At 43.4% G+C, this 16,864-nt stretch overlaps 1 protein-coding gene across 8 annotated transcripts in view; it reads left to right on the top strand.

Moving 5' to 3' along the window:
- Window positions 1–16,864, top strand: part of CHST3 (carbohydrate sulfotransferase 3) — an 85,543-nt gene that overhangs the window by 45,067 nt on the left and 23,612 nt on the right. For 3 of the 8 annotated variants that reach the window (XM_042856892.2, XM_024108657.3, XM_008172002.4), the window contains exon 2: window positions 1,303–1,419. The exons of the other annotated variants lie outside the window; for them this stretch is intronic. In XM_042856892.2, coding sequence (XP_042712826.1) covers window positions 1,418–1,419 — 2 coding nt within the window. In that variant the 5' untranslated portion in view covers window positions 1,303–1,417. The remainder of the gene's footprint in view (window positions 1–1,302; window positions 1,420–16,864) is intronic. 8 annotated transcript variants of the gene reach the window in all.

The raw sequence follows: 16,864 nt of genomic DNA, 5'->3' as shown, positions 1-16,864 counted from the left end.
GGCTTGGAAGCCCATCCCCTTCTTTAGTCTTCAGAGCCTGAGCTCCAGCCCCAGCTGCAACTTCACAGTGCTGTCTACACAGCTTTTTTTAGAGTGTTAGGCCAGGTCTACACTAACCCCCTAATTCGAAGGAAGGTACGGAACTTCAGCTACGTGAATAACGTAGCTGAAGTTCGAAGTACCTTAGTTTGAACTTACCTTGGTCCACACTCGGCAGGCAGGCTCCCCCGTCAACTCCGCAGTACTCCTCTTGCCGAGCTGGAGTACCGCAGTCGACGGCGAGCACTTCCGGGTTCGACTTATCGCGTCCAGACTAGACGCGATAAGTCAAACCCAGAAGTTCGATTGCCAGCCGCCGAACTAGCGGGTAAGTGTAGCCAAGGCCTTAGTGCGAACCCTGCTAGCCCAGGTCTGTTATCAGTGGAGAAAGGGCCAGCATCCTGCCCTAGCACAGCACCTTATCAGACTGGTGTACTGCTGTAGAGGAAAGAACACACAGTGATCCATCTGAACTACAGAGTCATGGCAGCACTACCATTATTAATAAAGCCCTTCATGTCTAAGTCATTGCTTAGTAAAGCCTTTTGGGATTCCACGAGTATAAAAGGCACGATAGAAAAGCAAATCCCATTCTGGTAGTCAAAGCGATCAGTTCCTATTTCAAGGCAGACACAATAATAAATAGTGGGCCTAGAAAGTCCATCTGTATCCAGAATTTTGAAGTAAATACATAAAAAGATTTTTATAAAAATGCCAGTACAGATCTGTTGGCGTTTACCAGCACTTTTTCCTGTTTCCCCAGTCTGTGCTGGGTTGGGAGCCAGAATGCAGCTTCTTTTCTTACAAATGCTCATCTCACTTGCTTTTCTTTTCTGAGTGGATGCTACTGTACCCAGCACACTTAGTCAGTTTAACAGGGCAGTGGAAAACCTATCCAGAGTGGTCTGGAGGAAGACTGGGAGGCAAAGTGAGGAAAATAAATAAGCAAGTCCCCAGCTTGACCTCCCACGAACCCCAGTGAGTAAACAGGCTCAGAAGAAAACCACTGGCATCCATTTTAAAATTAAATATAACCCTTGTGCGTTCTCTCTCTTTACACACACACATACACACACACTTACTTTCTGGAGTCCTTACTTAGGTAAGGAAGTCAATGGGAGTTTTACCTGCAGGATTTGATTCTTTATGTAACACACAACATATAATAAATAATAATAACTAGCTCCTAAATAGCAGTTTTCATCAGTAGGTCTCAAAGGGATTTACAAAGAAGGTGAATACTATTATCCCTGTGTTTTACAGATGGAGAAACTGAGCCACAAAGAGGGAGGAAGTGACTTGCCCCAGGTCACCCAGCAGGCCAGTGGCAGAGCTGGAAATAGAACCTAGGTCCAGTGTTCTATTCAGAAATTTTGGCATGTGAGTCAGAAACAAGTCCACCCTTTTCTCTTTCTACACTCACCAGGGCCAGATGTGTTAGAATTGAGGAAGGGAGGAAGTGGGCTAAGGAGTGAGCCACAGAATGCCCATGCAATTTTCTGGGAAAACTGCAAAGAGTCAGATGCTGTTATAGAATATGGTTGGTTCATGGTTTTATTTGTGAGCTTAATTTCTTGCGGTATGAAAGGTACAATTGGATTATTTTCGTTCTGAGGAACCTTGGGATGTGTGCTCCCTCTCTCTCTCTGCAGGGTAATCTCAACTTTCTCTTCAAACAGCAGTTGATAGGGGTTGGAAGCTTAACCAAGACAGGAAAATATTTCATTTTTCTTTCCTGACATGTCTCTAAGCCCTTCTCCAGTCCTGTTGGGAGAGGATTTCCACTGCAAATTTAAAGCTGCTGAGAGTGGGACTTGTAATGTTCTTTTGTCAGCTTTTTCCATAGGCTTTTAAGAAGTCTGCAGTCTTTGTAAGGGCAAGGGAGGAGCTGGTCTGGCTCATGTACTGTAGTAGGGGAGAGCAGTGGACAGTTTCTCCTGGTAGTACTGCTAGCATGACCACTGAAGAAAAGAGCAGCTATCAGAGAGGAGTGGGTGGGTAATAAACACTCTGATGGTGCCTGTCGTCTTTGGCCTGGCATGGGGTGCACCTGGAAGGAGAAGATGTCAGTAGCAAGTGAGTGAGTGAGGAGCCTGGGCAAGGCCATAGCTAACAAGGGGGAGTGGGCCAGAATTTTTCTGTTCTTTTACCGTTATAGAGTTTAAGGCCTGAATGGACCATCAGATCCTCTAGTCTGACCTCCTGTATAGCACAGGCCACCAGCCCCACTCAGCAGCCACACACTAATGCAGCAACTGAGATTAGACCAAAGTATTACTGCCACCAGGAGAATAGACAGTTATGTCCCATACGCAGAGAATAGGGTGGACCAAGGTGCATCAGTGCCTGAGGCTCTCACAATGGCAGGGAAACAATTAATCAAGATCTACTCAGATAATCCTGGCAAGTAACCTGCTGCAGAGGCCGGTGAAAAGACCCCAAGGTCTCTGCCATTCTGACCTTGGGGGAAATTTCTTTTTGAACCCCACATAAGGTGATCAAGTTAGATCCTGAGCATCTGACCAAGAACCAGCCAGCCAAGCACCTGAGAGAGACAGAATGCTCAGTACCACCTCAAAGCATTGGCCCACCCCACCCAGTGTACCATCTCCTGCCGTGGCCATCTCTGATGTTTCAGAGGAATTCATTACAGAACTCCCAAGCAAAGAATTTCCACTTGGAAGGCTCTCTCCACAAGGAGAAGGGTTAGAAACTTATTGAAAAACAACAAAGAAAGCTTAAGTCTGCATCAGTCAACTGATAGCCCTTTACATTCTGTTGGAGCCTGACACCTCATGCTGGACAGTCCTTATTTTGCCAATGAATAGCTTACAAATATGTCTTTCCCTGTGTCAGATTTGGTCGTGCACACTAGACCTTGCCCAAAGCTTCTGAGTAAACTTCATCTGAAGTTTCTAGAAGAAGCTATTTCTGAGATAAGATGTGGCCAAAAAAAATAAAAATAAATAAAAAAAAGTTAGACATTTTTAAAAACAGGATTAAAAATTGATTGTCTGAGTTATGGATCTCAAAAACTAATTGCTCAAATCATCTCAAGTTTCGACAGAAATTGTCTGCTGGCCACAGACCATGTACCAAGATATAGGATGTAAAAACCACTACCATGGAGTTTTAAAGCAACTAATTACTATACATTGATAGAAGAAAAAGAATAGAATGGATATTGGACTGGACTGGGCCTCAGGAGATCAGGATTCAATCCCCAGCTCTGCCCCAGACTTCCTGCCTGACTTTGGGTAAATCCCAATCTCTCTGGGCCTCAGCAACCACCTGTGAAACAAAAGCCAGAACACACCCCTTCTCTCACTTGCATTTTTCTTTTAACAATGGCTGCTGCAGTGTCCAGGGCTGTGGAAAACCTATTCAAAGTAGTCTTCCTGTCTTGTCTATCCTTACACAATGTGTAAGGTCTGTGGGGCATGGACTGTCTTTTGCTGTGTGTACATATGGGTTCTAGCACAGCGGGGCTCTGATTTCAACAGGGGCCTCTAGCTGTTACCATAATACAAATAATAATATTTGATATATTTACCCTAGCAAAATAATGGAACAAATATTAAAAAAGAGAGAGAAACAGCTGTTAGCCTGTAGTGGATGATGGGAAAATGAGCAAATGAGAAGAACAGGGCAAGCAATATCAAGGAATTAGTAGCTTTTTTAAAAAAATCTAATTACAAAATGTATGAATAAATAAACTGCAACATGAGTGACTTGTAGAGTCTGTCTTCATGGTTTGCTTCTGTCCTCCAGAGTACTGCAGAGAACAAAGAGGAAGCAATGGTCCATTCTTCTCTTTTGTGGCCTTGCATGGACTACTTTTATTTGAAAACAAAACCAAAAACAATGAAAGAAACAAAAAACCTGAACTGCCCCAGATGACAGAACCTAGAACTCAGGAGAATTGTTAAGCTTTAAGAAAATTAGCAGCTTAGACAGAGGAAGGCAGACTGGTGTGGGGAAGATAGGGAGGGAAGAAGGAGTTTTAAAGGTTCAGTTTCTTTTTCTGAGCTTGCTAATAACAATTCAGAAGTGACAAAAGTCTGCCCATATCAGACATCTGCTGTGCTCTCAACACTGGGTGCACATATGCTGTCACTCTTATATCTCTACTAAGAAGACTGCTTTTGATCATCCTTTATGCAAGGCCACTGCCATGTGGCAGCATCCAGACAACTTGTACATTCCCATTCAAACCCATCTGTAGTAGTTCCAGGGGTGGGGCTCGTCCCTTCCTGGGGCGCCTGGGAGCCAGCTACACCAGCCCATCCACATATATATCCACCTACGTACTCCTTCCCTATATTCCTCTCCTACACATACACATTACCATCCAGCCCTCTAGATGGCTGGCAGCTAGGGAGATCCAAGTTTAACTCATGCCAAAACTGGGTCAAAACAGAGGAGTCATTGAGAGTCTGAGGACTTACTCAGACTGGATCCTCTGACTCTTTGCTTACTGGAATCAATGCTGTAAATGATGTGTGGAAGTTGTGTGTGTGTGTGGTGTGGGGGTGTGTGTCTTGTTTGCTTGCACTGGCCTATACAGAGATACGCCAGAATTCTTTTTGCTCAGAGGAGAGATGATATAAATCCATCCAGTTTCTCTCCCTGCAGCAAGAGATTGCATCAGAACCAAGTAGAGGAGAGAGTAAAAATGCTCTTAACCTAAAGTTACAGAGTCCTGGGAGTTTTCCAGGGATGCCACCTTGAAAATCCCTGAAAGTCAGTCCCCTATATCCATCTGAGGAGTCATAGGTAGGGTGGGGCAGCAGTTATTTGTACACTCACTAGCTCCAACTTTTCTGCTCTGACTGAGGCTTTCCAGGGTAACACTGGCTACTTAATTTGGATGGGAGTTGGTCCTATTTCAGGAAGCTTTAAAAATGTACAGTGAGACAACTCTTTTACTCACATATATACTCTTTGATTTTAATTTTTAAATAAAATTCTGCTTGGCCATCATCTTAAACAAAACAAAATGGTCGTGTCAGTCAAACGTGGCCCAAGGCTTTCACCCTGTGACCAAGCGACACTCGTCCCATGTTCGTGCTGCTTCATGTTATGCATTTCCTAATTGGACCCCTTTTTGCATGGCTGCTCCCAGCTTAACTGGCAAGAGGATGGCTACAGAGTAGATTGTCTAACAGTGAGAATGGCCTAGTGACAGGACCGGCGCAACCCATTAGGCGACCTAGGCGGTCGCCTAGGGCACTACAATTTGGGGGGCGGCGACCGCGGCGGTATTTCAATGGCGGGACCTTCCGCTGCCTCTGTGGGGTGCGGCATTTCGGGGCGGGACCTTCCGCCATGTAGGGCGGCAGAAAAGCTGGCGGTGCTCCTGCCTAGTGAATATAAATTCACACACACCACTCTCTCTATCTAGTGTTCCTATTTTGGGGGCATGTCACCACATTTACATGCTTAGAATCCCTAAGTCAAGCTGATATTTCTGAGGATGTGTTTTGAAAACAAGCTGTACAATCCACCCAGACTTTATTTTATTTTTACATTAGTAACATAACTTGAGAAAGTCCAGAGGCAGCATGAAAGTTTCACTTAAAGAAAGGGAGCGGGAAAAATTTGTCATGTGTTTCCGAAGCAGGCGTACGAGTTTGAACAACCACTAAAGTGGTTAATACAATGTAGTCTGAAGAGGCAGTCAGGTTAGAAGCAACTTGTAGGCTACAAGGTTTTCTTCAGACTGTGAACAAAATTAGCACCAGAAACCACAACTAAGACTACACTTCTTATCACACTGCTGTTTTCACAGTGTTTTTTCCTCATTAGCTCTTGTTATTTTTTAAATCTGATAAAGTAAAAAGATGAAATATATATTATAAGCAACTGAAAACAGAGTATTGTAGTGGAAGGAGTTGGTCAGCCTTAACTATTGCAGTGCTACCTGCAGCACTTATAATGTACAGCCAGGAATTAGAAACAAAGCAACTCCCACTTGGCAGGAATATCCTAGTCTATGTATTCTGTTCCATACAATTCTTTGAAGTGGGAATAAGTAGCACAGTGCATTAGTGTGTAAGACTTTCCTGTTGGTGTGCAAGATTTAAATCCTATTTAGGCTTACAAATTAAATGTTTTATTTCAGCAAATGTTTGCTCACATCACAAAACTACCATCCAGTTTAGCACTATACATCAGTCTGGTGGTCTGTTTGGTGGAGGCCCAGGCATGGAATAGCAGGAATACTGCAAAAAAGATTGAACTACATGGGAGTTATTGCATTCTGCCTGGCTCTGGCTGTCACTAAGTCCTGCAGTAGCCCCCTCAAAAACTACATGCTGAAGGCAAGACCTTTGGGCTGGGGCAGCAGTTCCCTTTGTGATTGGGTATGTGTCCTAATAAGCCCTCCAATATACTCCTATTCAAGGGTATTCTTGCCTCAGGTCTTTGTTCCAGGCAATGAATCACATGCAGTCCACACAAGTATAAATAATCTACAGCCAATCCATCCATTAAGTGGACTGCTTTTTTGCCATTTATGGTATTTGGAGAGTCTCTCAAGTGAACTATGCTCTTGCAGTTACTCCAGGCTGTCTGTGAACTTATATATAATGTAAATATTTCCAGGAGCTGTAGCCGCAGTTCCAGTTTGACTGATGGGATGAAATTCAGAGTTGGTTCAAGCAGGCTGCAGTTTCTCTGGAGTTACACCCTCTTACATGGGTCTGAATTTGGCCAATGTAGTCTGCAGTCAGCCAGTTCAGCTATGGTTTGAAGAAACATCTCTACCCTGCACTAATCAAGCAATAAAACATCATTGATTATTTAGCCATTGAGTGCTGCTTATCCCTGGAGAGTGTGTCTGAGAGGAGTGGTGGGGATGGAGAATGGAAGGATGGAGAAGGGCACAGCAGAGGAGATGCGGAGTCTATGCAAAATGAACAAATAGAAACCCGTTCAAGATTTCTTATGCTAGATGAATTTCCATACTAAGGTAATCCTCGGCCCAACTGACATCAAAGCAGATTCCATTACTGTAAGACAAGGGAGCCTTCGCCCTGTCTGACACTGGAGTACTCCGATTCTATAACGTTAATACTCTATGGCAGCATTAACCAGCTGGTACCACAATCAAGTTCAAAGAAGTTGCACCAGGGCATTGGAGAGGAGTAAGTAGTGCTACAGGTTCATTTCCATTGAGTTTTAATTTGTCTCCGATTACAGTCATAAAAGCGGGTTGGAGGTGAAAGAAAGGATGAATGAATAAAGGAATCCCAGAAAGAAGTATATTCAGATGCTATTTTTTTCATTTCTTGTGTAACCTGTGCTGGCTTTCGTGTACTATACAACGTGTGTATGTTCCCTGTGCCTACTCTTGTTACAAATTTGGTTGCCAAGATACTTGGTTTTGTGCTCCATCTGCACCTACCATCCACAAGTTTGGGTTGCAGTATGATTTTACCTGAACGTGTTGCAGACCCAACTGCAGAACCCTTCTCTTTTATCCTGGCTTGGGACTGGCACGGCTTAACTATTTTAAAAGAAATGAAAAGCAGACAAAAAAAAGAATCTCTACAAATCATTACACTGTGTAGGCTGCTCAGAACAGTTCTGTAGGCGTCTGCAAAACTAAACGCTTCTCAGCCACGTTGATTCAGTGGAGTGGGGATCAATGTAGACATTGCAGTTAGGGCTGGAGCTCGAGCTGTGAATCCCCTCCCCGAGGCTTCAGAACCCAAGCTCTAGCCCAAGCTTGAATGTATACACAGTTTTAGCACCATAGCGTGAGCCCCACAAACCCAAGTGTGTAGATCTGCCCGTTGAGACTTACTGCCATGGGTTTTAAAACACAGTGTAGACATAGCCTTAGATGCCCTATCATGCAGATGCCATTCTCTCTGGAGGAAGTTTCCCCTAATACAGTGGCAGGAATTCTCAGCTGGTACCATTTTGGCTTCATGTTCCCATTTCAGGAATTCAACTTATTCCTAGTGTAGACACTGCAGTGAAGTATAAGGGCGGGGTCTGGACAAGCTGGAGGTCTGGTCGTTCAGATCAGATGTTTGGCAAACGTTTTCTCAAGACATTGGCTCTAGTTGCTGTGCAGGTGGAAATTGAAGAATTCCCAGCACTTTTCAGAAAGTAGAAGCATCATCTTTGTGGGCAGCCTGGCCAGAATTCTCTCTTGTTAAGGGCCTGCACAGCTAAGAATCCTGGGCACCTCTCAGGATCAGTCCCTTAAACTAGTTTTAGTATTCAAGGCAGCATGTGAGCTATTGCCGAGCACATAATAATGGGCGCTGGTTGTGCCTGTATAGTCGCTGCATGCCCAGTGTCTTTGTAAGATATTTGGAGATATAAGAGATGATCTGGGGGGGAGGGGGGGGGAAAGGTTTCATTCTAACATTCTTTTTTTTCCCCACAGATGTGGCTAAAACCAGTTACATCTGTTTCTTACTATCATCAGTATTATGTTCAATGTCAACTCTGGCTGACAGCTTTCTAAACCCCAGAGACCTATGAAAGATTGTATGTTCTGGTGCCTGATATAACCCTTCTCATGCCAATTCTTAGTAACCCATTCCATGGGCTTTTGTGCTGATTTGGTTACATCTTTAGTAGCAAGTGTCAGTAATTTTCCACAATACTACTGTACCAGCCTGTCCTTTTTGCCTGGGGATGTATAGCTGTGTGTGTCCCTATCTGCAGGTTTGCCTGTAAGAACTGCATTTCTTTGACTAGTATTTATTAACCCTTTTTTATCTGTAAGTTTATTAAGTCTTGACCTTCTTGTCAATGTCAATTGTAACAACCTGGGCCATAACTGAAAAACATTTCTATCTCTAGTTGTGGAGAGAGCAGCAGTCAGTAGATCGGTCAAGCACAGGATCATCACAACCAGGGGAAAGCTCACCAAATCACCTGTACTTAGTGTTATGAGTTTTCTTTCTATTTCTAATGTTGTACGTTCCTTTTGTTTGCTCTGAGACACCTCGAATAGCATGGTATGCAGCTGAGGAAAGCTAACAATGGCTGGATAAGACTGTCCAGGGGTGTAGATGATGTGGCAGAAGCATTTAACAGGGATAGACAATGCTAGTTATTTCTGTTACCTTCCAGGAGTGTGAATACACGTTTACTTCTGTTTTCAAAACATGAAAAATTCCTGTCATCTGCTTGTACAGAATACAGAGTCCATGTGTAGTTTGTTGCCTAGGGCTTTTGAAATCTCTCTGCTCTCAGCAGCGACAGGGCCAAATACAAGGTGAAGAAACGAATGTGTTTGCTGGAATCAGTTCTTCTTTCCATCTGCCAGGATATCCAGTGAGCCCAAGGTAGTATTAAAAATGGCAAGAAACAAAATATCGGTGGCCTCTCTTTTCCGTGCAACCAGATGATAGCAATTTTTCATGTATTTTTAATATAGCAACAAATAGAAGTACATTCACACCTCTTGGAAGGTGATGAAAATAGTTTAGAAATTGGGTACCTGAGATCAGTTTATACCTTGAAAGAGAAGAAAAGCACAATTCATCCCATTTATTATCCCCTTTTGGGTGCAGCTTGATATCTCTCAGACAGATTTGGGTTAACAGAAGCATTTAATCAGGTTAGATACAGCCATGCTGGTGCCCATCATTTTCCTTTTCCTGTGATCCCAGACTAGCCAGCCCCTGGGTTTTTACAGATTCACAGATCTGTTGCATCGCACCTCCAATCTGATTGAACTACCAAGGCTGCCGCCCCCACTCCTGAAGTACCAAATCCAAAACCTTCATCAGCAACACGAACTAACTTTGATTTGCAAGAAAACACAATCCTCCTCCACCCAGAAAACTTAAGTCTCATGGATAAAACTAACTGAGTTAGGAGGTTGAAAGTCAGCTGGAGTAACTTATCCAAGAGGGAAGTGTTAAATGTGCACAGAGACCCTCTCTGTTTCAGCTAACAATGAGCCATTTATGACTTTTCATTCTGTTTTGTCAGCCAGCCGGCAGGCAGGCACACATGCTCAGGATTTACTTCCAGTACTGAAGAAGAGGAAATAAAAAGTGGGAGGGATAGAGTTGGGCCTTGCATTCTCTACTGAGGATGACTGTTAGGAGACCATCTGTCCCTTTTACCTAGAATTTCCTCTTGTCCCCCGGTCCTCTGTTCTGTAATGAGGTCCCAGTATGCCAGCAATGAGCACACTCTTCCTTTCACCAGTTTTTCCCCCCGGACTACATACTCATGTGTTGCCCAATCAGAATTTCACTCTCCTTTGCATACTATCTACATAGGTATTTTTGCTATGTTGAGTAGGGGAGAAGAGCAGGAGAGCAAATTGTTACTCTTCTGCCTCTCCCCTGCAATCACAGGAACAGCAAGGCCCAGTCTGTGAATGATCATCACTGTGGTGATAGAGGGCTGATCTCCCAGTGCCTTGTGGCTGTGGTTGTCAGTACAGACTTGTGGTGCTCACATCTCATATACATTGACATACAATTTTCAGTTTCCTAGAAATAGGTGATGATGTAGTCATATTATACGATACTACTCTTTCCATTCCACTAGTATCTCAGAATGATATTAAACAGTGGCTACTAACATTAGACATTTTAAAAATCAGCAGGTCCAGATAACTTGCATCCAAGAGTTTTTAAAGAGGTGGCTGTGGAGCTCTGTAGAGGTGCTGGCCGGGGCTCGACCCTCTCCGGGGTGGAGGGGAGCCACACTGGCTCACTGCACACTGCTGAAGTTTGGGGAATTAGTCCGGCCGCGGGAGTCTTGCAGTAACTGGATAAGCACTGTGAGCCCAGGCCCTGGGTTGGGGTGGGGCAACAATGAGTCAGAGGCTCCGGCCCCCAGGCAGGGCTGAGCAGTAACAGTACAAGTACTATCAAGCCCAGGCCCTAGGTCAGGGCGGGGCAATACGGAGTCAGGAGCTCAGGCAGGGCTGAACAACAACAGTAGGCCCAAGCCTCCAAGGCTTGGGAGAGGGGGGGAGACTGCCACCCAACTCATGGATGGCAGGGGGGACGCAGGCCCTCCCACTCCACTGCATCCCAGCCTGGGGCCCTAGCAGCGGCAGAAGACCCACTGCTGTGTCAGTGGGGATCCTGGTCACAACACACTGACATGGGCTCTGGCAGTGCTGCAGCCAGACAAGGGTCGGCTGCCCCCCGGCTACTTCCAGACTCCCCCTCGGGTAGTACCTGGGTCAGGGTGTTGTCCTCCGGGGGGTCCAGCACCATGGGTTCCTCAGGGTAGTGGGCAAGCAGCAGGTCCAGCAACTCCTCCGGGTAGCAGGCGCAGGGCAGGTCCAGCAACTATTCCGGGTAGCGGGCGCAGGGCAAGTCAATGGCATGCACCTTGGGCCGCGGGGGTTTCCCAGTCGTGGGCTAAGCTGGAGATGTCTGGCCTGCCCAGCGGCTGGCTCCCTAGTGAGCTCTGAGGGCGAGCCTTTATACTTCCGGGTCGCTGCCTGACCCTCTGAGGGGCGGGCTCCGAGCTCCCCAGCTCCACCCACTCCAGTCTCTGGATGGGCCCGCCCACGTCCCAGGTTTTTCCAATAAGGCCTCACTACAGGCTCACTGGACTGTTAATGTTGATTTTCAATAAGTCTTGGAACACTGGGGAATTTCCAGAGGACCGGAAGAAAGCTAATGTTGTATTAATATTTTTAAAAGGGTAAATGGGATGACCTGGGTCATTATAGATTTGTCAGTCTGACATCAATCCTGGGCAAGATAATGGAAAAACTGATACGGGACTCAATTAATAACAGATTAAAGGAGGGTAATATAATTAATGCCAGTCAACATGGATTAATGGAAATAGATCTTGTCAAACTATCTTGAGATCTTTTTTTGATGAAGTTACACATTTGATTGATAATAGGCAATAATGTCAACATAACAGACTTATGTAAGATGTATAACTTGGTGCTGTAGGATATTTTGATTAAAAAACTGAAAAGATAAAATTAACATGTCATACATACAGTGTATTAAAAGCTAGCTAACCGTTTGGTCTCAAAATGTCATTGCAAATGGGGAATGATCATCTAATGGGTATGTTTCTAGTGAGGTGCCACAGCATCAGTTCTTGGCTTTTTGCTATGTAACATTGGTATTAATGATCTGGAAGAAAACATAAGATCATCACTGATAAAGTTTGCAGATGGCACAAAAATTAAGGGAGTAGTAAATAATGAGGAGGACAGATCACTGATACAGAGCAATTTAGACCACTTGGTATGCTGAGCTCAAGCAAAAAATATGCTTTTAATATGACTAAATGTAAATGTGTACATCTAGAAACAAAGACTATAAGTCATACTTACATGATGGGGCACTCTATCCTGGGAAGCAATGATTCTGAAGAAGATTTGGGGGTTGTGGCGGACAATCAGCTGAACATGAGCTCCCAATATGATGCTGTGGCCAAAAGGGCTAATGTGACATGCTGGATCAGAAAGAACACAGCCTGTTTATGCTAAAAGCTCTTTGTCTGTTGGTCTCTGGACAGACCAGTTTGAACCAGTATATGAAACCTAAGAGTGATTTGCATTAATCACTGCTCCCCTGCCCCATACAGTTTTGTAGTTCCTGTAGGAGCTGTGGTAGCCCTCCCCCATAGAGTAGAACACAATCCTACATAAACCATTCATACGCTATATACAGTATGGTCCCCAAAGATATAACTGAGATAATTTTTTCACATCTTAGTTCATAGAGCTGAGAAGCAGTTTCAATATCTGTCACAATCCCTACTCTTGGCAGAGGTGACGTGGGAGCTAAATGAATACCAGAAGTCATGACTCTCACTTTTTACATCTCATCTGGAAGAAGGTGGCTCAACTGTCACTTAATATTTTCTGAAATTTAGCACACACAAAGTGTACAATGCTCTCATCCATCAAAAATACACACACACACACACACACACACACACACACACACACACACACACACACACACACAAAATGCTACCAGTCACTATATACTCTGCTTTACCAGATCATTGGCCCATCCAAGCTTGTAGCCTGTCTCCAGAAGTGGTGGGCATCTGATGTTTCAGGGTCAGGCACAAACCATAATGCACTTGGATGGCTATGTAACTGAGGGGTTGAGAGTGGAGATTTCTTCCTGAAAACAAGCTCTGTGTGTGTCTGGAATGGCTCGAGTTTCAAAAATTTCTTTTGCTGCATATACAGAAAATGAGAGGGTCAGCAGTTCCATTCTAGAGTGAAGTGACGTTGGTCCTGAGGCACAGCACTTCTTCCTGTTCTGTCTGATCATCAACTATCTCAAATTTCTCTGTACAGTTAAAGCGAGGGGGCAATAGTCTACATAACTTTTCTCCCCCACAATACCGACTCTCCTTTTCTGGGGTATCAGCATAATCTTCCTCCTGATGGATAGAACTGGGTGCATATTTTGTAGCAAATAATTTAATTATTGTTGCCTCTTTTTCAGTTTGTGACTTGTCTGTGAATAGATCAGTTTTCTCAAACATAGTCATTATTTGAAATAATTCACTGAATAATTTCAGTGAATAATTTTTGGCTGTGCCTTATTTGCAAGGAGTTTGCTGTGAGTGTCAGAAGTTGAAGCATCGTTAATGAGTCTTGACTGGCCACCCAGGATTTATAGTAATGTTCAGTTCCCTGAGTGGATGAGTTTGACGCTTTAGAATCAAGTTTCTGGTGCAGATATCTGTGATTATGGGTTTGAAATTCATTTTCTTTAAATACTCTCCCATATACTCTTAGAATGCCCACAAAAACAGTGAATTCTCTGCCAATAAACGCATTTGCAGCAATATCCTCCACACGCAAACAAAAAAGTACCATAAACACAGTCACAGCAAATTTGATTATTTGAGCAACTATTTGCAAAAAATGCTTTTGTATTTGCTCAGCTCAACTGATGTGATGCTCCCCATGCTGCCCTTTGGCCTGCCCACCCAACCCTACATGAGAAAGACAGAAGGAATAAAGCACAGTGCACTTTTGCCCTGTCTTCTTGACTGCACTGGGCTCCTTAACTCCACAATGAGCTATTTTTATTTTTAATAACCTAATGGAAGGGAAAACAAAATTTCTCTCACAACAAAGAAATCAGAGGCGCAAAAGAGATTTTTAAGCCTTACTAAATTTAGGAGCAGAAATGGGGTTGAGGTGTTATTTAGAGAGGTTTTGTATATTTTATTCCTTTTTTAGTTGCTCAAATATTCTGACACGTTCTGTCATCACTTAGACACTGAGCAGAACATTGAAAGTTTTACTGTCTGGCTGAGACTGACTGGTGGCAACCCTAGAGTCTAGTAAACCAAAAGGCAGCTGTCCCAAACACACATTCCCTCTGAATGGTTTGCTGACAAATTAAACTAACAAAAGCTTTAAATATACAAACTGATGCATGATTCTTTCACTACTGATCACTCCAAAGGTGAAGCAACTAAAATTTCAGAAACCAAGTGGCAGACATACACTGAGCTTCTCAATAGGCTGCTTTATACACATGGAGCCAGAAAGTGGAAGTACTCTAACAACCTTTGGACCAGTTGTGTTCAATTGACTAGTACGACCCAGAGTGAAATAACTGCGTATAGTTGTTTCTGCTGCAGCTCTTAAATGAAGTGTTTCTTGAAAGGGCCATGTATCACACTTGGCCAAGATTTGTGGATTTATTATTGTGTAGTTGTGCTGTAGTTTTACGTTTGAAAACTAGAATGTGATTTCCATAAATCATTTGGGTATATGGAGATCTTGTGCCTATATCGGGTGCTTATATCCTAAGAATTAGAGCCACAAGGGCAGATTTGCACTTCAAACAAAAGTAATTGAATTAATGGGCTTTTACCACCAATGGAAATAGTTCCTTTGTCAGTGATAGTATAAAACTTTGCACACATATACACATCTTTGTCAAATCTTCAAATCTCCCAGAATATCTCCAAAATATGTGTGTATAAAGCTAAATATATTTTTGCCAAGCTCATTCTTTAACTGAAATACACTAAACCCAGTTATAGCTCGGATGCATAGCAAAAATCCTGAATTGTTCCCATGCATTGCAATGTGTAAAACTACAATTGCAGTACACGGATCCTCCACTTATAGCAGTTTTGTTTTTACACTAATCTTAGCATAATATAAGCAAGCAACTCCCTCTGAGCCAATTGATATTCAGAAGTCTGTATGTAAATATAAACTTTAAACCCAGTAACAATCTGTGCAGTTCTGGTAGTTACAGAATACCCATCAGTCAGTTTTCCCAAAGGTTACAAAATACATTGTGTACACTACTCCTTTCTTTGGAACAGCCAGACTTTCCATGGCATTAGAGCATCAGATCATGATGACACGGATTCATTGACTGATTTTGCGCCTTTCAGGCACGAGTGACAGCTATTTAAAGAGAAACAGAAAGCAAGGAATGGGTTGGGAATCAAAGGGCTCAATTCTCCTTTCACCTGCACCAGTGACTTTGGTGGAGTATGCCGGTTTTACACTGGCACGAGAAGAAAATGGTTTTGGGTCTGGGTAGAAAGACAGTTACTTGGCTCTGCTTACACAGTATATTATGCCTTGTGCATAGAACTGAACAGTGATGGGAAAAGGATGGGGCGAAACTTGTTGGATCAGGGGGGCAAAATGTCCACAAAAATAGTAATTTGCATTCCCCAAAGTTATTTAGTAGACAGTCCTTTTGCACAATGGAAAACAAATGCATTACCAGGCATCACGTATCTGGTTTGAGAAAAGTTGCCTCTCAGAAGGGGGAACTTCTAATCTCACTTGCTATGAAAATCTTTTTCTTTTGACTAAAATGCAGACTGACTATTATTATGTGAATTTTCTTATGTTACAAAGGGCTTTTCCACCACTGACTTTATTTTGAGAGGAAAGCGTCTGTGTTCTTGGTTTTGTTCTGCTTACCATCCTGAGTTTGCTGTTTACTTCTTCATTACTGAGTAGGGACCTGCTCCTGCTTTCTATTCAGTTCAGTGGAAAATCTCCCATTGACTTAACTCATGCTGAACCAAGCCTCTAACACAGTAAATCCTCATGTCTGTCTTTGAAGGTTCTTCTGCGGAGAACAAGGAATCTCCACTATTCTGAAGAATTGCAATTGCTGAATGAACCTTTGTTCTTTCTGCAGCAGCTCAAAACATATCTGTCTTTCTGTTGCCTTTTTTGTGACCTTAAAAAAATATTGCTGTCTTCTAGGAATAGCTCTTTTGCACTGTCCCTTACCTAAGGGTATGTCTTCACTACCAACGGCAGCGCTTTAACGTGGCTGTGTAGTTACGGCACCAGCGCTGGGAGAGCTGGTAAAAAACGACCCCCACGAGGGGAGTAGCTCACCAATGCTGGGAGCCATGCTGGTGAGCTTTACAGCGCTGAAACTTGCAGTGCTCGGGGAGAGGGGTGTTTTTTCACACCCCGAGCGAGAAAGTTTCAGCTCTGTAAAGTGGCACTGTAGACAAGGCCTGAGTCAGTCTTAGCTCCCTTCTTACATCCCTCTCCATCTGACCCTTTGCTCTTTGTTCTCTGCATTGTTTTCTTTCTCTGTTGTTTCTCCTTGACAGCAGGAAGGGTATATAGTGAGTGACAGCTGATATACAACACCAGAAATGTATTTTTTGGCTTTAAGACCAAGTACAAGAGTTTTCTGGCCTGATGCAACGTCTAGCAGAGTTTTTTAGTTCACATTCTGCTGCAGGACACAGTCAAACAATAACTACACTGGTCTACAATTTTTGAGAAGTTGTCTGCTTCAGAGATAAAATGTGCTATTTATTATGTATTTTGGTGTGCTGAATTCAAATATGACGATTAAAACAACTGATT

Source organism: Chrysemys picta, chromosome 7 (genome assembly GCF_011386835.1).
Source record: "Chrysemys picta bellii isolate R12L10 chromosome 7, ASM1138683v2, whole genome shotgun sequence".
Lineage (NCBI taxonomy): Eukaryota > Metazoa > Chordata > Testudines > Emydidae > Chrysemys > Chrysemys picta.
Note: the sequence above shows the minus strand (reverse complement) of the source record. Positions and strands in the feature narration are given on the sequence as shown.